Source organism: Sciurus vulgaris (genome assembly GCF_902686455.1).
Source record: "Sciurus vulgaris genome assembly, chromosome: 3".
In the NCBI taxonomy this organism is placed as follows: Eukaryota; Metazoa; Chordata; class Mammalia; order Rodentia; family Sciuridae; genus Sciurus; species Sciurus vulgaris.
In genome coordinates, this window is record NC_136463.1 from 81,485,886 (window position 1) to 81,507,647 (window position 21,762).

At 41.3% G+C, this 21,762-nt stretch overlaps 1 protein-coding gene and 1 pseudogene across 2 annotated transcripts in view; both read right to left on the minus strand.

Annotated features, from left to right (window-relative positions):
• Positions 1 to 6,772: 6,772 nt before the first annotated feature.
• The window catches only part of RALB (RAS like proto-oncogene B), a 44,052-nt gene continuing 29,062 nt past the window's right edge, over positions 6,773 to 21,762 (minus strand). The window contains exons 3-5 of the mRNA XM_079132186.1: positions 15,294 to 15,502; positions 10,906 to 11,083; positions 6,773 to 8,300 (exon numbers count right to left, since the gene is read on the minus strand). Of these exons, the coding sequence (XP_078988312.1) occupies positions 8,181 to 8,300; positions 10,906 to 11,083; positions 15,294 to 15,502 (507 nt within the window). The 3' untranslated portion in view covers positions 6,773 to 8,180. The remainder of the gene's footprint in view (positions 8,301 to 10,905; positions 11,084 to 15,293; positions 15,503 to 21,762) is intronic.
• On the minus strand, positions 19,205 to 20,012 carry LOC306655978 (coiled-coil-helix-coiled-coil-helix domain-containing protein 2-like; annotated as a pseudogene). Its single transcript has one exon. The product of its transcript is annotated as a coiled-coil-helix-coiled-coil-helix domain-containing protein 2-like (transcript).

Here is a 21,762-nt window from a genome sequence, read left to right on the forward strand (position 1 = left end):
GGCCCTGGATTTGATCCTCAGCACCACATAAAGTTATTGTGTCCACCTACAACTAAAATATATATATTTTAAAAACCATGTGACATTACATTTAAGCTACTTAATTCAGTTTAGCAGACCCCTGTGATTCCACAGTGAGCCCCAAATGATATGGGGCAGTGGAGACAGAGTTGAACTGTACCTGGCCCGTACCCATAGGACTCATTGCTGCTCACACAGCCGTGGGGACTGAGAGGAGGCTGGGAGGCAGCAGGGAGCTGTGAGGACGGAGAGGAAAGTCAAGCAAAGCCCTCAGCACCCTGGGGGCTGGCACACAGCCAGGAGGCCTGGGAGGAAGGCCGCGGCAGCAAGGGTGCTTGGTCTGCATGGCACCCTACGTTCCAGGTACGGAAGGGCGAGGAGAGCGTCACATCTGGGCTTCATAAAGATAGTTCACCAGGCCGTTATGCCTCAATCAACCTGAACCCACTGCGGGTGGGAGCAGAGGGTGACGCCAGCAAAAGAATGAGATGAAGTCAAGGAGTCAAAGAGATGCGATGAGAACAGGAGAAGGGGAAGCCATGGGAACATTTGCAAATGCTGTAGAGACTGAAAAAGGCCCTCTGATCTGGCAGGAGAGAGTTACTTGGGACTTTGCCCCAAACAGCCTGGCAGAAATGGGAGCAGACTGTAGTGGGTACCATTTTGTGTTTTTGGAACATGAAGCCCATGCCCCCGAGCCTGAGATAAGTAGTGTGATTTAACCATGAAAGACAAAAAGAAAAAAAGGATCATATTGTCCCATGCCTATAAAACTCAAGGGTCTCTGCAAGGAAAAATAATCTGAATACACATCAAAAAATTTTTTCTTGAACAAAGAACATGATTTGCACAGCTTAAGTTAAGATAGCCAATTGCACTTGGGAAAGTGCTGGCTTAAAGTTACACTTATCTTGACAGAGAGATGATATCAAGACAACTGTCACACAGGTGAGTGACACTCCACTGAGAGTCTCCACAGCCAAGATCCAGAACCCAGCACCTCCCATCCGTACCTGGCCGCCAATCCCTGAGATACCTGTAACCCTCCCAGTAAGCCCAGAAACCCTGGCCTGCAGCTACATTTTCATTTGTGCAGCCGTGAAGACGCTTCGTGGGCCAACACACCATCTTGTCTTAGCATTCTCACTCAAGCCAATGTGTGATTGATGAATGTAAGTCACAGCCTATATTTACATATTTTTACCATGAGTTTAAAACGATGATATCATACATTTGTTTTCACTGAGAAAATCAGATTTTAAGAAAGTGTTTCCAGCTCTAACTACCAAAAACACACAAGAATTAATTGGTGATGTAGGCCTTCTGAAGTTAACCCAATTAGCCCTTTTATTCATATGAACACTTAAGATATATTTAAGTACTAGAAATAATTAAACTTGTTTTAAAATATCAAGTTGAGAGTTTAACTTTCCAAAGGATTTTGGAACTTGAAGATCATTCAGATCCCTGGTCTTTCAATGCCACATGAGAAGCCTGACCTTTGGGCAAGGGATGAGCTGCAGAAGCCACTTCACCCTCAGTTGGTTGGGGGATTCATTTCTGCCCACAGAGCTGAGCAGTCTCCACTAACCTGGAGAGGAGGCTGATCCCCAGCTCCACCATATTTCTGAGCTTCTCAGACACAACTAATGGCCCCATTTCTGACTTAATAAGTGACAATGTATGGCAGTGAATCATTCTGGCAATGCTTCCGACAGAACTATGAGTATAACTGAAAATATCGGGCCTGGTGGTGCACAACTGAATGAGTGGAAGTAAAGAGCTGGGTGCTGCGTGTCAGAACGTGCATTTAAAGAAAACAAAGACGTGGAGGGGGCGTTGGAGCAAGTAACTTTCCTCATCTACATGTATTCAAAGAAAGAAGACCAGTCATAGTTCCAAGGACCCAAATCAGTTTCAAAATTTTTATAACATACTTTCCAAAAGTTATCAAAGTGAAAACCATGTAGCAGCAATTTGTGAAATTAGGAAGTCTATGTCAGCAATATGTTTTATTTTCTTTTTGGTGCTGGGGATGAACCCAGGGCATCTTGCATGCTAGGCACATGCTCTACCACTGAGCACTGCTGAGAAGCAAAGATAACAACACACCAATGACAACCGCAAAGCAAAAACTTCATAGCCTGATGACAAGACATCTATAAAGTCACTAACAGCACAGGTACGTTGACAAATTTCTTAACCATATGACAAGAAGAAATCATCCAAAGTCAACCACATTTATTACTTCATAGCAGGTAATAAACTCATCACCTGACAGGGAAAGAAAAAAGGATAAATAAAATTAACTCAGGCTTAGGGAGAACCTAGGATTCCTTCGTTCAGAAGATGACAAGCCAGGCATGGTAGCACACACCTATAATCACAGCAGCACAGGGGGCTGAGGCAGGAGGATCTCAAGTTCAAATCTCAAGTTCAAAGCCAAAAAAAAAAAAAAAAAAAAGATCCAAAGGGCCAAAAGCACGGGAAAAGGCCACCAGCTAGTGGCTGAGTTTGACAAATGAATGACACTGAAATCTGGAAGAGTTGGTAGAAACAACAGCAAGGGTGTGCAGACAAGCTGACCCGCCTAACAGGACCAGTCTGAGCTAAGGTGGGAGTTGGAGAAGCGGGGCTGCGGTCAGCCAGCACAGGAACCAATGAGGGGTCTGTTTAGGAAACAGCTCGCCCCACCCTGCAGGCAACTGTGTCTGCCACCAGGGCTTATCTCTTTATGGAATGTGTCTGGAGAGAACCTGGCAGTTGATGTCCATGCATTCCCTAAGCCTAGCCTACCCTCTCACAGGCCCCACTCAGCTCCATAGAGCTCTTGGCCGACTTCCAAGTTCCTCCTAAGAATATGGCTGACAACCAGGAATCACTCAATGTTTGAGGGAAACCAGAAGTTTCAAAAATGAACAAAGGGAAAATCTGAAAAAAAAGTAAACAAAGGCAATTATGAGAATATGGCTTCCAAAAGCTCTAACATCCTTAGAAAGCCTTAAGGCCAAAAAGAGTAGTTAGGAGAAAGAGGCACAGTTATAGACAAAGAAAGCTTTTGTTCACACACACAAGCGTACAGGTGAGAAGAGGAGGTAGATTTCACTAGTGCAAGCTCCAGGAGAGCAAAGGGTCTTATCTGCTTTTTTCACTGCTGTATCTTGAGAACTTAGACCACTACTTGGCAAATCACAGGCAATGAAAGAGACAGGGAGGGAAGATGAATTGGAAAGAAAATAAAGATATAAAATATAGGAAATAATGAAGCACATATAACCCTAGGAACTCTGAAATCTGGTAACTGGAGTTCTGAAAACAGAAGAGAACAATTAAAAGAAATGTCAAAAATACATTTTGTAGAGCTGAATAGGAGCCATCATCGAAAGGCTGCTGCAGGATGGATTATCAAAGACCCACACTAAACTCCACCACCATGTCCTTTCAGACACTACAGACAAGGAGAGTCTAAGTGATTGGGGACAGACAGGGTGTTATGATCTTGATGAGTGCCACCCAAAAGGCTCATATGCTAAAGGCTTAGTTGCCAGCCTGTGGCACTATTGGGAGGTGATGGATCCTTTAAGGGGTGGGGACTCATGGGAGGAAGTTAGGTCAATGGGGGTGTGACTTAGAAGGGGATATTGACTGGTTTCTTTCTTTCTCTTTGTCTTCCAGCTGTCCTGAGGTGGCTTCCTCTACCCACACTTCCGCCATGGTATGCTGCTTCACCATAGGCCCAAAAGCAAAAGAGCCAACCAACCACAGACATCTCCAAAATGGTTAGCCAAAACAAACCTTTCCTCTTTATAAGTTAGACAGGTGTTTTGTCACAGTGGCAAAAAGCTGACACAGAGGGGGAATGCAGAGCACCTACACAAAAGGACAACAGCTGGGATGGCACCAGATCGATCAGCAGCAAGGTATGCTTGAAGACACTGGAGTAAAGCATTTCAAGCTTTGAGGGAAAATGATTTTGAACCCAGAATTATATTCTAATCCAAACTAGCAACCAAATTAAGGCCCACAGTAATCATACTCTCAGATGTACTAGGGGACTGCAGAAGTTTACCTCCAGTGCATTCTTCCTGAAAATGTATTCCAGCAAAATGAGAGAGAAAACCAATAAAAGAAAATGGGAGGGCCAGGAAAGTGGGAAATTAACCCAAGTGACCGATAAAAGCAACTCTCAGTAGCTAGAAAGTGATCAGTCCAAATTACATCAATTGGGCAATCAACAAGCTCTAAGAAAAATAAAAATGGAAGCAGATTCCAAGCAGTGGAAAGAAACCAAAAGAAACTGGCATCAGACATGAAAGAGTACGTAGTCAATCAAAAAAGAAAAATCACCCAAACTTCAGGCAAGGTGGAGGGTGGGAGGAGAGAGGATAATGCATATGAAATAGTCCAGAGATGAAGCAAGCTGTAATATGGCATGATTCCAGCAATCAATGAAAGAGTCCCCTTCACTGGACACTGGACTGTGCTTAGAGCAGTGGCCTGGAACTGTAAAGGAAATGCATCTGCCACATAGGCTTGCCTCAGCAATGGCCCTATTTATCTGAGTCAGAATAATTGAATCATTGTGGACTGGTATTTGACTTTCAGAATGAATATTGAGAAAGCACAAAAGTCTGAATTTTTGATAGAATACACATGCCAGTCACCTTGATAATGGAAAGGCAAAGGTGTAAGAGAAGGAAGAACTGCCAAGAGTTGGCAGTGGAAGAAGGTCAAGGGTGAAGTCAGGAGTGTTAACTGCTCCCCTTCCAAAGTTGAGAATCGACACATCTGAGAACTGATTGATGATAAACAGAAGTTCAGAGCCTGGCACCGGTGCACACCTATAGTCCCAGTGGCCCAGGAGGCTGAGGCAAGAGGATCCCGAGTTCAAAGCCAGCCTCAGCAAAAGTGACGTGCTAAGCTACTCAGTGAGACCCTGTCTCTAAATAAAACACAAAATAGGACTGGGAATGTGGCTCAATGGTCGAGTGCCCCTGAGTTCAATCCCTGGTACACCACCCCCCTCCAAAAAAAAAAGGTAATGAACAACAGAAGTTTAAATATATAGTTTAAAAAGATATGGCAGCCACGGATAAAGGGATTATAACAGTGATATTACTGTTGATAGCGGGACAGGGTGAGTTACAGAAATGTAGGAAGCTAAATATTCATCTACTGAGTCCAGTCCTCACTGGAAATGTCAGAGGTGACATCAACCAACAATGGCACAAGAATATTATTCAGAAATACAGAGTACACAGTGAATGATCTGGGAGCAGAAATGGTCAGAATGTTAAAGCATGTGTAGTTACAATGTTGATTGAATTTTTTAAAATATCAAAGTGAAGTTTATAACGCATAGTACTTTGCACTGTCAATTTTTATGCACTGTGAAGCTTCTACAAACCCAGAATCCTACTCCAAGCCAAACCAGCAATGAAATAAAGGCCAGAAGTAACAGCACTCTCAGACATCCTAAGGGACTGTGAAAGTTTTCTAGGATAAAATGCAGCTTCCCAGGCCAATGGAGGTGTATTTTATATTTCATTTATTGTCATTTAATTTAAATTTATACACCATTATTTACCTCATCTAAAATACTCATTTCCCTCTGTACTTTTGTGTGGGTAAAATCAGGATGGCTTCATTAATTGGCAGGTGGTTTTGTTAGTGGTACAGAAATGATGATGTTGTCTTGCAATTGTTAGTGTCCTTAGATTTGATGAAATAGGACCTTGTAGGAAATTCTGTCTAGGTATTTTTCCCATGTTACTTTATGAAACCATGAACAGTTACTGTCTTTTTCTAACACTGTGCTCCTCCCTCAGTACACCCCAGCTATATGTTGGTATTTGGTTGCTTCCTGAACACCGCAGGGATTTGGATTAGCTGGCCCCTAGTCCTGTCCACTCCGCTGCTAACATGGCAGTATCCTTCAGGTCATGAGGTCCCATCTTAAGTGTCACTCCCTTGAGAAACCTGTTGACCACCACATCTAAGCTCTACCTCCTAGAGACAGTTCTTATCACATTACCCAGTTTTATTTTCAAAGTCCTTTTGCTAAGATTTTCAATTTCTCTTTCCTCACTAAAACAAGTTTCTAGAAGTTTGGCCTGTCTTGTTCAGCATCATATCCCCAGCACCTAGGATGGAACCTGACACCCAGGAATGAGCACTTTAATGCTAAGCTATGGGTATAGTATCTAATCATTCAGTAACTATTTCAAATGTATATACACCATTGCTTCTTTATTTTCTTATGGCACAGAATCTCATATGTATAATAAATTATTTTGTTAGGAATACCCATCTTTGCTATCCATTTGAATATAATTTTAGAAATATACTAACATAAACCAAATATGATTTCTCTAACATGAAGTAATTCATACCTTCTTTTTTAAAATTTACACTGTCATTACTTCATCTGTACATATTCTTGACTAGAATTCATAACAGGATAAAAATATAAAGGTTTCACAAATTCAAGAATATGATTCCTTTCACTTTTAAAATTTTAAAATTCTTTCAAAAAGGAAAGGATGGAGTTAAAATCACTGTTTATAATTTTATCTCCTAATTCAAAGGATTAATTGAAATAAAGCTTGTCTGATATTACAGAACATATGATAAAAACAATAATAACTTACCATCAATTCCCTTACTACTTGCATGACACATGTATGATAAGATGATGAAATAAAAAGACCAAAATCTTGAAAAAGTTTGTTTCCTTTTTTTTTTTAATTCAAAAAAGCCCATGATTCTTTGGGAGGTGATACAAGATTGGTTTGTAGGGGTTAGATCATAATTTCCAGAATCTCTATAATAACCATCAATTTCAAAGGCTCCCGCTCTCCCCACCCCAATTCACTTTTGGCACCTAAACACGAAATGTTCACTTCTGGAAAATGGGGGAAATGTGCTAAATACCAGGCTTTTACCACAGTACTCCTCTCCCGGTGGGAATTCTTCTGAATGCTGAATTTAGAATACTGATACAATAAGAAAGATTAACAATATCTCATCAGTAAAAATCTTTTCTAACTAACTACATGACTATTTCAGACAAGAATTACCTTAGAAACAGCAGTCAATTCTCAGAGGTAACAGGGCAGCGGCTTATCTTCTCTCTCCCTTCTTGTTCTTTCAATTTAGAATCACAGAGTGATTCTATGAGAGGTAGCAGAAGGCTCTGGCTTCATGATTTTAGAAAACCATTTTAATTCATCACATTTTTCAGAAGAGCTTGTGTGACACTGACAAAAAGAGAAGCTTTGCTCAACCTCTGCAAGCCAAGAGAAGCTGAGGGAGAAGACAGGGACGTGATCACAGTGCAGAATCGGGGCCTAGCCATGAGACCAGCAAACGGAGAAGACGTCAAAGACATCCCATCAGAAACGAGTGTCATTGGTAAAGTACACCACTCTTGAGTCTTCACCCAGGCCACAAAAAAAAGTTCCTACACAACAATCAGGAGAAAACAGCCAATGCAGACTGTAAATGGCCAGTATTCAAACATGAAGAAAACAACCTACTATTTTTATTTTTCATACGTGAGGAGGATTTGTGAGTGTGGTATTGACTATCTGGCCCAAATCAAGTTCATTTTTCTAACTATGCTTCAGATCCACAGGTTATCTCCTAGAAACTTGTCTTTAAAAAACCTTACATTTCAGTGCCATTAAAGCGTAATGGATTTTTCTGAGTACTACTGTTACACTGATAAGGGATGGGAGGGTCTGCCTCAGTACCCCCCTGCCAAAACCTAATAAAATGTTTTATTTCAAAACAAGAGGGTAATGTTAAAAACCTGGGGGGCAGGGGATAAGATGCTGTGACACTACTCTTTCTTTTTAATGAACACTTGACTCTTTCCTACCTATAGCTCTACACGCCTAGCTAAGCTCCGGGAGGGAGGGGCAGGACACAGGAAGGACAGAACTATAGTCCTGGCAAAGCGGCCATTCCTTTGCATGGACAAGGGCTTGTTTCTTCTGCCAGTCACTGATTCATGACTATTTTTCCCCATTTAAAGAAGTACAGGTGAATAAGGTTGGGGAGAGCAGGAAGCACAACTGGAAGTCAACTACGCCTTCCATTTATCCACCCAGCCCTATGTCCTTGGCGGCAATGGATCTCATCCACCCCCGTGGCCTTCACAGCAGGCAACATCTTTCTTTAAAACTTTTCTTGTTCTTGCTGCTTTTCTTGCCATTTTTGTCTTTGTTTTCTGACATCTTCTTTGCTCTGATTTCTCTCATTAAGTCAAAGAACACCTGAGAGTGGGAGAAAGGTAAAAAGAAGAGGGAGGAAAAAGTCATTTAATGATTTTAATGAAACAACTCAAAAGAGCAGGATATGTAGTTCATTTTTATAGCCTATCCCTAAACTTTGGTTTATAAACCACATGCATTCAAAAACAAAGGGTCTAGAGGAAATAAGAATACCTCAAAAAAGAATTCTAATCCCATAATGCACAACATCTCTGCTCATATCATACAACTGGTCAAGCTCAGAACAGAACCGCACAGTTACTACCACTCAACAGCTAATCTCAACATGATAAAATCTTTTCTTACGGTTAGTGTAATGAAGGCTGAAGTGCTCTTGCAGAGAACAGATCTGTTCCCATTTGTGAAGTTCATAAAAACTGAGGGCGACAGTGGGAATCACTTTCTAGCATTTCCAACCACCAGAAAAGGAAAGGATGGCATGAGCGCCCGCAGCTTGGTACTGCACTGTACACACACCTCACATCATCCCTGTAAGGACCTGCGCAGGCCGGAACAGCATCGTGCACGGCAGCTTCCCAGCCTAACCCCACAGCAGCAGGCTGGGAAGGTAGCTGGGTGAGGGGCAGGTTCCTGCCCCGGGACTGGGGAGGAGGGAACACGATGTCCTCTCCTATTCTTCCCCATGTACGTGCTTCCTTCAATGCTCCGTGCCTTGTGATGTTAGCTGAGGGGACCTTCATCAAGAACTGGTGAGATTAGGCCTTTAAATGTGTTAGTTGGCTGGGGATTATCCTTTGTCACAATAGTTTGGATTTTTGTGCTCTGCAGCCAGCACACATGCCAGAGGACCAACTAGACCCAAGCAGACAAAATATGCCTCCTGCAGAGACCCTTGGGAGACCTCACGCACTAAGGGAGACAGGGAGCGTGGGTTTTCCTTTCTGGAGAGCTGCATGACACCTCAGCTCCCATATTTTATTTTCATGGATGTAGCTTCTTTTTGGGGAAAAGCAAGATCACGTTCTGCAGAGTGGGACTCCACGTGCATTTACCTCGAGCCCCAGGCACAGAAAAGGGAACCTCAAACTGGATCAGGCTGACCTAAGCACCCCTTTTTGACAGCCTCTCAGGAAACACAGGGCCCATAAAAGCAACAATGAATAGCTCCCAATGTTATAGGTTTTTCTTTTTATCCTAAGAGCAAAAGGCAAGAGGAGGGGCGTGGAGCTCATCCAACTAAAATGATGACAAAGCTATTTGCGGTCTGATCTTATCAACTGCCTTCTTTCGTGTAAAGTGTTTACCAGTGAATACAATGCTGCCAGTCATAAGTTTCTGCTGGTTCCTGTTTGGCAGGTCAAGCTGGTCCAGGAAAGGAGGGGGAGATGATGGCTGTGCAATAGCCACCCCCCACCCAGCTCCCCGTCCCACCAAATAACACACATCAGCAGTTTTGTGAAGTCATCCCGATTTTTTTTAAATGAAGCACATGTGTGCATTTCCTGTGTGTTCCCCACAGATAGGAAATCATCTGATAGAGATTCCGAGTAGCATAAGAATCAATTTAAGAGTTGAGATAACAATGTAAAGAAAAGTGGCCAACAACTGCAGACATCTGCTGCACGCGTCGCCTGGGGCTCAGAGTCAGCATTCAAATGCCAATGTCCTCTAACATCACTTCAAGCTCCAGGAAAGCCTGGTGAAAAATCTCTCCCCATCAAGTAAGAAACACAGGGGAATCATTTCTCCACAAGAGAGAAAGAGAGGGACATGCAGGGGCGGGTTCAGCTGCTGCTCTGCTGTGTAATACAGACACCACCACTCGAGTGCCCGAGTGATAATTGCTCAGGTGTCACAAGAAAGGGGTCATGAAATGAGAGCCAAGTGACCAGTGAAGGCCAAAAGGAAAGCCTCAGCTTTATGCTTGCTTGTTTTCATTGTGTGGCAACCACCTCGAACCTTACTTTAAAAGAAAAAGAAAGGCCTAATAGTAGTAATCCCTGGTGGGTGGATTTTCAAATTGTCAACATTCTTCATTGTCATGGCTGATCTTCTGGGAACCTCAGGAAGCTGAAAGAAGTGCACTGGGGATGGGGTAGAGAGACAAAAGGGATCCACAGCTGATGCTGAGAGCGTCCGCTGTTGAGAGACTAATCTACAGGCAGAGCACTGACCCGGCTCTGCGCGTGCACTTAGGTGAAAAGAACAAATCTGATCAGCAACTCAACAGGAGCAAAATCAAGACATGTCATGCTTCTTTCAAGGCCATCTAAGAAGCAGACTGACACCTAAGAAGCAGTCCTGCTCCTGAAGCCACAGGCTGTTGAGAAGGGGGCACAGGAAAGTGAATGGTTTCTGTCCTTGATGTCTTCACAATCCACAGCCTCATCTCACCAGACTTCGAGACAGCACCAGTGACGGGCATTCTCTAGCGAATCCCCCTGGCAAGGTGAAAGGTCTCCATGGGCTGCTCTGAATACAGGTCAGACCTGCCCAGTGCCTCTTATTCTAATGGCATAGAAACCTGGAGAAACCAGAGTCCTTGTCTGGCTTCCATAAATGGTTTCCTCAAAACCAAGTGAGTGAGATATCTGTTTGGCCAAGGCCAAAAGCCTGTTTCCAAGAAACACCCAGAACACAGGCCTACCTTGTCCACGTTGGCCCGCGTTTTGGCCGATGTCTCCACATACTGCACGCCCCACTCCTCCGCTTTATTCCTGGCCTCCTCGATGGGCACTTGCCTCCGCTCCTCCAAGTCAGACTTGTTTCCCACGACCAGCAATGGAATTTTATCTTCTTCAGCCTTAACACGGAGGATCTGTTCCCTGTGTTACAACAAAAGTACAGCAGCCAAGAAAACTACAGTAAGAACCTAGTTTCATCAACCATCCAAACAGAGGCTTTCCTAAGGCAGAAGAAACCACTCCATTTAGGGCATGCTCTCAAGAATCACTCTGGAGAGGCAGCTGCCAACCAGGCAAGTCGTTTTTCAAGTCTGGTTCCCAGTTGGCCTGTATTGGAATCCCCGGGGCACTCTTTATAACGCAGGTTTAGGGGCCCAACAGTCCTACAGAAGTAGATGTCTGGATAGGGGGCCAGGATATGCATTCCTACAGGGTCCCCAATTAATACTTACAAACACAAAGGAAGGAAAGGGAGGGCAGGGGAAGCCTGTGAATCTCTGGGATACAAACAAGCTAAAAGAAGTATCTCACAAAATCCACAATAAATTCCCTTGGTGGGGGAAAAAGGGAATGACTTATGACTGTAAAAGCTAAGAAGTCTAGTGCTTTTCATACAGAAGGCAGCAGCCTGTTAATAGATCTTGGAATCAATTTAGGGGGTAACAACCAGCAATTTTTTTCTTCATAAAATAGATTACAGGAGATAACAGAACAGAAGCATCCAAGGGAATCTGAAACAGTAAGTACTGGTTTGTGAAATTTCTGCTTCAGTTAGTCCTGTGTGTGTGCACAGCGTCCCTCAGTATCCAAGAGACATCGGTTCCAGGGCACTCTGAGGATACCAGAATTCACCGTGCCTTATATCAAATGGTACAGTACTTGCACATAACTGATTCTTATCCTCCCGTATGATTTAAATTATCTCTAGATTACTTACAAAACCTAATACAGTGTGAAAGTATGTGAATAATCATTAGGCTGTATTGTTCAGAGAGAGAAACAAGGAAAAGGCCTGCACATATTCAGTACAGGAGCAACCACCACAGGCCTAACCACATTTTCCACCTGAGGATGAGGAAGTCATACACATGGAGGACCAACTCAGTGTTCACCCCACCCGCAGTGTCCACTTAGCCACAGCAAACATACCAGGCAACGGAATGGGGACAACTACATTAGGCAGTAATCACATTCCAATGTACATCATTTTTCTACTTTAAAGTGAAAGAAAATACTCTAAGGCCTATGGAAAAGTATTTCAAAATGTCTTCTCTAAAAAATAAAACATCTGTAGCACATACAATTTTACCTATTCTAAAAACGATCACATACCTAAAAGTATTAATCAAAACCAAGTATTTTTTTAATTAAATATTCCACTTCCACTATTTGCTTCCAGTAGGGATTCTTTTTGGGTGCTGGGGATGGAACCCAGAGCCTCATGCATGCTGGGGAAGTACTCTACCACTGAGCACCAGTAGGGACACTTTTACTACTAAATTCCAAAGACAGTCCCCTCTGAAACAATTCTGTAGAGCTCTGCACCAGTATTTATATGACAGGGCAACATTTCACAATACTAAAAATAGTTCTGGAAAGTTTCCATATAATCAATTTAAGTACCAGATATCAAATATTTTAAGACAAATGAAAAGAAAGAAAAGTTGATGCGTGAAAACTACCTCTAAGTAGCTTTGTTATAACCTACATTTGAACAGAGGTCAAAGAACATGATGCACCAGGTGCAGTCGTGCACGCCTGTAATCCAGAGGCTCGGGAGGCTGAGGCAGGAGGATCACCATTTCAAAGCCAGCCTCAGCAACTTAATGGGCCTCTATGCAACTCAGTGAGATCCTGTCTTTAAATAAAATATTTTTTAAAAGCTGGGGATGTGGCTCAGTGGTTGAGTGCCCCTGGGTTCAAACCCTGGTACCAAAAAAATAAATTAAATAAATAAAAATTTAAAAAAGAACAAAACACACTTAGAAGTTATGCAATTAATATAAACTATAAAGAGTAAAAAACTGATAGATTCTGGGCTCATTAGTTTTGCAGGGCATAAATACCTGATTAATCAACATACTGCTCCAAGAACGGGAGTACCAACTTCTGGAATCTTATGACATGCTATCTCTCTTTAGCTCGTGGGATACTGTCCAGAAAAAGTTTCATGGAAGATAGAAAGTATTAATGTTTCATTTTATGCTAGGGCCTTTCCATTTAGAAGATAAATACAGAAATGCTACGGGTTCAAACTGCTAACAGACCTGAAGTGACTGAGGTCAGCACCAGTGCTCAGAAGATCTACCTCCATTCTTCTGTTTCCGAACACATAGGAAACCTAGAGAGTTCTGAGATTTGTGTCTCGAAGTCCAGAGTTCACATAGGAAGAACCAATTTCCCTTTCTTTTTTGTTTCAGGGATTTATCTATCCTTTTTCTTCTAAAGAGCCCTCTTCCCACCAAAACCCTTATGACCAAAACCCTTCTCCATGGTAAGGCAAGGCTTGCTGTAACTCTATGAGAACACATGAATACTCTTTGCATGTGTGTGGTGAACCAGGGGGCTGGACAGGGGAAACTGTCTTCTAGAGATGACTCTGCTACTGTCCAGCAGGTCCCTTCTTGGTGAGTTATGGAGCAATGGGAAATCAGAAGGCTCAGGACAGGGAAGAAAATAAGGTAGTGTGTACCTCTGTCCTGCTTTTATATTCAAGACAGCATCGAAACAGGACTATGTAGAGGCAAACATAATTATGAATGCATGGGTTATAATCCAATATTGAAACCTCTAAGTATGTCTGAAAAGTTGAAAAATTAATAAGACTTCTCATAACAAGTCCCAGTCTTCTAACCAGTTACTACTACATACACACTACAGTTTCACAGAACTGGAACATTCAACTGAACAACTGAAGTCCTACCTCATTCCCTTCCACTCTCTCTGTTGGACTACCTGCGATCACCCCTCAAGGCCTCCCTGGCTCACTGATGCTTTCTTCCAAATTTTGGGGAGATGTTTAGTGGCCTCATTTCACCTTTGGTTATTATCTTACTTTCTGATCAGAACTTGTTAAAGAATGAAGAAAATTACTTGAGTTTTGTTTTCTTATCTCTTTACTTCCTTGTTAGACTGTAGTTCTGGTTCTTAAAATATCATCTGGATATGACTATGGTTTACATCTTAAATGTCCCCAGAGGCCCACTTATTGAAAGGTTGTCCCCCAGTCTGTGCCACTGGAAAGTGATGGAATCTTTAGGACCAAGAGCCTAGCGGGAGAGAATTAGGTCACTGGGAGCATCCTGGGACTATAGTCTCTCTCTGCTTCCTGGCCATGTGTCCTGTGCCATGAATTTACACCACAATGTACTGACTTATATAAGCCCAAAAGCAACAGGCCAAGTAACCATGGACTGAAACCTCTGAAACCATGGGCCAAAATAAACCTTTCCTCCTTTTTTTTTTTTTTTTAATGTCAGGTACTATGTCACAGCAACGGAAAGTTCGCTAACACAGTTATGTTTACAAGTATGGTAATATGCAATTGTATAAAAGAAATGGAAAGGGTAAATGGTAGAGAAGATAGGAAGGATGTCCAAAAGACTATTTCTTTATAATAAAACATACTTAAGGTATCTTTTAACTGTCACTTCAAAAGGAATTATAGCAGTAAATATCCCACTGTGTCATATGTCATATGCCTGCACTGTGAGGGGGCCAGGGACACAATGGATTTTGCAGTTCCTATCTGAATGGAATTCAGTCTAATGCATGGTTTCACTTCATTTCTCCACTAACACCTGCATTTTCAGAGAAAGAAACAATTTCTGATGCTCAGTAAACTTGCCCATGATCAAAAGTTGGTAAATAGCAAAGAGGATTCATTCAAAGCAGGTCTAATCAGAGTTTAAACCAGGTTCTTCCCTTCCATGAAAGTCCTTGCAGTAGCAACAAATGGTCTTTCTGACTCACACTGCTCACTGTCTACCCATGTCTCATAAACACCAAAATAGATCAAAATTGTCATTTATAAGTAAAATTATTTTAAAAATTAAAAAGTTAACTCATCACTGCGTCTCTGGATTTATATGAACAAAATTACATTCCTGAGTATACGGAATAGCTTCATCTGTCAGAGACAAGATTCTTAAGATAATTTACACCCAGAAATCCTAAAACAAGAAAACCTGAAGAGATTACAATGGTGGCATACAATGTGCCGAGATTCAGAAAGTCTTAGAGCACTCTGGCAGAATTCTCCAAGCTCCACCTATGCCGAGCCCCAGGCTCCTTCTAGTCTGAGGCATATGAGAGGAAGGGAAGAGCCCAGGTTACTTCATATCAAACACACCTGAACTCGGCAGTTGCTGTGAAGGACTCATGCTCGGTGATGGAGAACACTAGCAGAAACCCCTCCCCACTCCGGAAGTAGTTGTCTCTAATAGCTGCATAGTCCTCTTGTCCAGCAGTGTCCAGAATATCAATCTGGACTTCTTCTCCATCAAGAACCACTTTCTTTCTGTAACTGTCAGCCTTGGTAGGTTCATAGTCTTCTACAAACTGAGGAAATAAACAACATTATCGGTAATTAGCAAAATGTTAAGGAGAAGAAAAGTGGCCTCAAAATACATTCAATATATAGGTACTTTGCTTATAACCACCTGAGTACTCATTGGGTGCCTATAATTATCATATGATGTAAAAGGCACTATAAAATAACACTTTATATGAAACATCACTTTTTTTTTTTGAGTACTGGGGATTGAGCTCAGGAGTACTCAACCACTGAGCCACACCCCCAGGCCTATTTTACTTTATTTAGAAACAGAGTCTCACTGAGTTGCTTAGCACCTGGTCATTGCTGAGACTGGCTTTGAACTCTCAGTCCTCCTGCCTTAACCTCCTGAGCTGCTGGGATTACAGGTGTGTAATAGCAAAACTTCACTTCTTTATAGCTATGTTCAACCTATTTTTTATTTTGACTTTAAACAACAGGGGTAGATACTCCCATTTTACAGACGAGAAAACCAAACACAAAGCAGAACATTTGGCAATATTATTGTCAGTACAGTATAAAATTATAATAGAACACTGGAAAGTATGAGAAACAGTTCTTATTCAGAATTAACAGAAATATAAAAATCACCTGAAAAGTCATTTAGCAAGAGGCTTACAATATCATAAAGCTCCAAATGGATCAGAGATTAAATGTTAAAAAGAAAACCACTAAGGGACTAGAAGAAAAAAATGGGTGAAATCCTGTTATTACCTTGAAGTAGAAAAGGCCTTTTTAACTATGACTCAAAATCCAGAAGCCATGTAAGAAAAAAGTTGTAAAAAAAAGTGTTTCAGTACTGCACAGCACACCATAAACAAAGGCAAATGACAAACAGGAAAAAAATATCTGAATCCGTATTATAAGAGTTAATCTTTTTGATACATAAAAAGTTCCTAGAAACAGAGGAAGAATATCAACAATCCATTAGGGCATAAATAATTCACTGAAAAATAGATCCCTGGTGCTAAACACATAAAAAGATGTTCACCTTCACTAGTTTAAAAAAAAATTAAAATTAAAACTACATTGAGACACCATTTTTCACCAACCAGCTGGCAAAATTCCAAAAGTCTGAAAACATTAGGGAAAAGACTGCTGTCATACATCGCTAATGGGTGTGGAAAGCAGGACAATTCCCATAAGGAAGAATTTGTCACAGCTGATAAAATTAGAGAAATTCTTTACCCTCTGTCCTAGCTATCCTGCTTCTAGGAATCTAAGTTCCAGAAAGCCTGCACAAGAAGTTACAAAGTAACTCACTGTGACACTGAGTGTAACTGCAGATTAAAAACTTCCCAAACAGCCAGCAATGGGATTTCAGGAGATACTGTGCAGCCACAAATATGTTGAGACCTCCAATACATAAAAACCTTCCGCGCAAGGAAATAGGGAGAGCAATTTTACATACGTATGTATTTCCAAAAAGATACCTTGAAAGGACAAAATTGAAAGCTGTTAAACAGAAAAACTGAAGCAAATGAGCCTACCTTAATATTCATTTGCTAATGAAGACACACAGGAAAAGAATTAACTTATGAGACTCAGAAGAGAATTGTGAAAAATGCATTCTGTTTTTTAAAAAAACTAAGGACAAAAAACTCAAAAGAAATCTTAAACTTCCTCTCAGTGGTTGTATTGTTTAGTAATAATGATATTATTTAAAAGCTTTTCTTTATATTGGTATGTATAAAATAAGTGATCTTAATGAATCTAAAAATCAAGAAATAAATTAAGGACAATGTACTTTTAAAAAGTAAATGGTGCTAGTACAGCTGGATTACCTACTTCATGCCACATACAAAAAATTAACTTAATGGTCTGGGGATACAGCTCAGTTGGTAGAGTGCTTGCCTCATGTACAAGGCCCTGGGTTCAATCCCCAGCACCACAAAAATAAATAAATAAATAAATAAATAAATAAATAAATAAATAAATAAATGAATGAATGAATGAATGAATAAAACAGTCAAGACTTGAACTAAAGCTATAAACTCTTAGAAGAAAACAAAAGTGCAAATCTTCATGACCTAGGATTTGGCAATGGATTCTTAGATATGATACCAAAAGAACAAGCAACAAAGAAAAGACAGGTAAACTGGACTTCATTGAAATTAAAATTTTTCACGCTTCAAAGGACACTATCAAAAAAGTAAGCGACAACCCAGAGAATGAGAGATACTTGTAAATCACATGTCTATTAAGGATTTCTAGAATACATAAAGAACTCTTAAAACTTAACAATAAAAAAAGAGAGAACCCAATTAAAAACAGGCAAAGGGGACAGGGGATGTGGCTCCCTGGTAGAACATGGCTAGTATGCATGAGGCCCTGGGCTCAATCCTCAGGACCAAAAAAAGGGAAAGACGGTGGAAAGAATTTAAATCAACAATTTCCAAAGAAGATAAACAAAGAAGAAATGAGCACATGAAAAGATGCTCTACGTCATTCATCATTAGAGAAACACAAGTCAAGCCACAATGAGAGACCACCTCAAACCCACGGGACGGCTATAACAGACGAGACAATAAGCATGTGGTGGCACATGCTTGAAATCCCTGCTACTTGGGAGGCTGACGCAGGAGGATCTCAAGTTTCAGACCAGCCTCAACAACTTAGTAAGGCCCTAAGCAACTCAGCAAAACCCTGTCTCAAAACAGAAAAAGGTCTGGGGCTATGGCTTAGTGGTAAAGTACTCCTGGGTTCAATTCCCAGGACCAAAAAAAAAATAGTGGGAACAATTACAATATGAAGAAACTAGAACCCTCAAATATTGCTGGTAAGAGTGAAAAAATGGTGCAGATGCTGTGGAAAACAGATTGTCAATTCATCAAAGAATTATAATAGAGTAACCACGTGCCTCTGCAAGTACACCCAAAGGGATTTAAGATGGCTTTATCTTGAACACCCATGTTCACAGCAACTTACTCATAAGAGCCAAAAAGCAGTAACAACCCAAATGTCCATTAACTGATGGAAAAACAAAATGTGGCCTATCCAAACAATGAAATATTATTCAGTCATAAAAAGTAACGAAGTAGACCGGGCACGGTGGCACACGCCTATAATCCCAGCATCCCAGCAGCTCGGGAGGTTCAGGCAGGAGGATCATGAGTTCAAAACCAGCCTCAACAACTTAGCAAGGCCATAAGCAATTCAGAGAGACCCTGTCTAAATAAAATATAAAAAAGGGCTGGGGATGTGGCTCAGTGGTTGAGCACCCTGAGTTCAGTCCCTGGTACCAAAAAAAAAGTAATGAAGTACCAATTCATGCTATAATTTGGATGAATCTTGTCGAATTTAAGTAAAAAAAAAAAAAAAAAAAAAAGCCAAACACAAAAAACTGCATATTGTATGAGTCTATTTATATGAAATATCCAGAACAGACCAATCTTTGCAGATAGAAAGCAGATTAGATAGTAGGTAGTAAGTAGCTGACCAGGCTGAAGGATGAGGAATAGGAAAAAACTCCTAATAGATATTGGGTTTCCTTTGGGATGATTCAAATGTTCTGGAATGAGATAGTGCTGATGGTTGTACAACTCTGTGAATATTCTTGACATCACTAAATTGTATACTTTAAAAGAGAAGGTTTTATGTGAATCATATCACAATTTTTTTAAAAAAAAGGAATGAAGTACTATTACATGCTACAACATGGATGAACTTGCAAAATATGATGCTAAGTTAAAGACATAAAAGCAACATTTTTTTTTCAGGAGAAAATCACTTTATTCTAATAAACTCAAAGAACATCAGAACAGCTGGCTTAAGGAGGGCACAAAACATTTGACCAGCCCCAAATCTGAACCAATTCACTGAACTTCCACACAATTAGAACTCTCTTTTGCTGCCATTCAGAAACATTGAAGCTATTAGGTGAGGATTTACACTGCAGTCTTACATTTCATACTTTCACTATCGATTACATTTTTATGCTAAAGTTACTTGGTCATCAGAGCCGATTTTCCATTTCTTCAATTTGAGCCTCTCGATTAGACTAATCCGTTAGCAATTCTGCACTGCTTTAGCACCTCAATGAAACCCTCACAAAGCTTAACAGCAGCCTGGTTCTGGGAACACTCCAAAAATTGTTTTATTTCATAAAAGTAAGGGCCACCAAGTTGCTGCTGCTGCGCTGGCTGGGCTCCCTGAGGCTCCTGGTAGGCGATATCGGGCTTTGAGGGCTTCACAGCACTCCCTCCACTGAAGCCTCCTGTGATGGCATGGCCCAGTGTGTGCCCCACAGCAGAGCCCACTGCCACACCTGCCGCAGTGGTTGCCATCTGGGCCATCAGACCTGGCTGCCGGGGTGCTGCAGCAGGTGAGCCCACTGCAGCTGAGCTGCTGGTGCCGGCCTGGGCGCAGTTCTCATCTGAGGGGCCCGGCTGGCCGCGGGCGCCACGCGCGAGGTGCAGCTCCGGCTTCCACGCGGCATTCTAACTGCTCGTCGGCTCGGTGTCCAGAAAGCCAAAATGCGAGGCGCGGGCGACCCGCACCGCAAGCAAGCGGAAGCCGGGGAAAAGCAACATATTGTATAGTTCCATTTATATGGCATGTCCAGAATAGGAAAATTCATTAAAACAGAAAGTGGTTGCCAGAGGCCAGGGGCAGGAGAGGAGAAAGGAGTAATGGGTGCTAACACATGAGGATTTTTTCTTAAGTGATGAAATTTAGACAATGGTGAATGTTGAAAATCTGTATAAATATACAAAAGAAGTGAATTATACACTTTAACAGTGATTTTTATGCTACGTGAAATATACTCAAAGTTGTAACAAAAATTTATAATCGAAAAACTGAATTGCAAATATCAACAAAATTTAAGGGTCCTTCAAAGAACACTCCTAAAAAGAGCTTTGTATTACCAATTAATGGCTACCAGTTTAAATGATTTGAAATCTAAAAATTTTTTAAATCCTAAAGTTATGGGTTAGGGACAGAGTGCTTGCCTAGCATGTGCAAGACCCTGGGTTCAATCCCCAATACAAAAAAATCCTAAAATATTTAAATACTGGGTTATCTTAACTTCATACTTTTTTTTTTTTTTTTTTTTTTGAACCCAGGGCCTTATGCTTGCAAGGCAAGCATTCTACCAACTGAGCTATATCCCCAGCCCTTAACTTCATACTAATAATTATAATGTGAAAACTTGTGTATGCTTTGCAACAGTATCTGTTCTTTTAACTTTCCAAAGAGACCAATACATGATAAAAAAAAAAAAAGACAAAACCACCACCCCTCCATCACTTAGAATCTCTGCATACTACCATAAACATCTCAATTGTGTGTTTCTGAGCTTCCAAGAAGAAAGCCAGCCAGTTTCACTGATCCTTTTGATAAGGGAAGTCTGAATTTCCAGACATAACCCACATACCTCGGCACTAAGTAAAGCCTGGGATTATTAGGACATTCTATTGCAACCCTGATGTTTACATTTTTTAGGTGGAATCAGAAAATCACCAAAATCTCCATTAATATTTAACATACTCATCCTCTCCTGGCCCTGCAGAGCTTTGTGTGATTCAGGTTCAGATGCCTCCTTTCTCTCTCTCTCTCTCTCTCTCTTTTTTTTTTTTTTTTTTTTTTTTTTTTAACACATTTTGTAGTTGGTTTTGTTTTGGTTTGGTTTGGTTCTGGTTTTTTTTTTAGTTGTAGATGGGCACAATGCATTTATTTTATTTATTTTTATGTGGTGCTGAGAAGCAAACCTAGTGCCTCACATGTGGGAAGTGAGCGCTCTACCACTGAGCCACAACCCCAGTCCTCACACCCCTTCTTATTGAGCCATCTCTAGGATGACTGGGGGAGACTGAGTCTGAAGTGGCTGCTGCCAAAGTATACTCATCCCCAACTTCACATTCCCAGGAAAAGCAAAAAGCTAAAAACTAAAAATCTTTGCTGTAGTTTAGACCTGGAACATCCCCCAAGGTCCATGTGTTAAAGGCTCGTCCCAGTCCATGGAGCTATTGGGGAGGCGGTAAACCTGTAAGAGGTGGCACCTACTGGATGCCCTCAGGCCCTGGGAGGGCACCCCTGACAGGACTGTGAGACCCCAGTCTCTTCTTTCTCTTTGGCACTCCAGACACGAAGTGAGTGGTTTCTCCACCAGGTACTCCTACCAGGATATGTGCTTTGTCACAGGCCAAATATAGCAGGGCCCACTGAACACAGAGATGAAAACCCAGTCACAGTAAATGTTTCCTCTTTATGAATTTATTATCTCAGATATCTGTCATAGTACTAACACAATCTTCAAGTATGT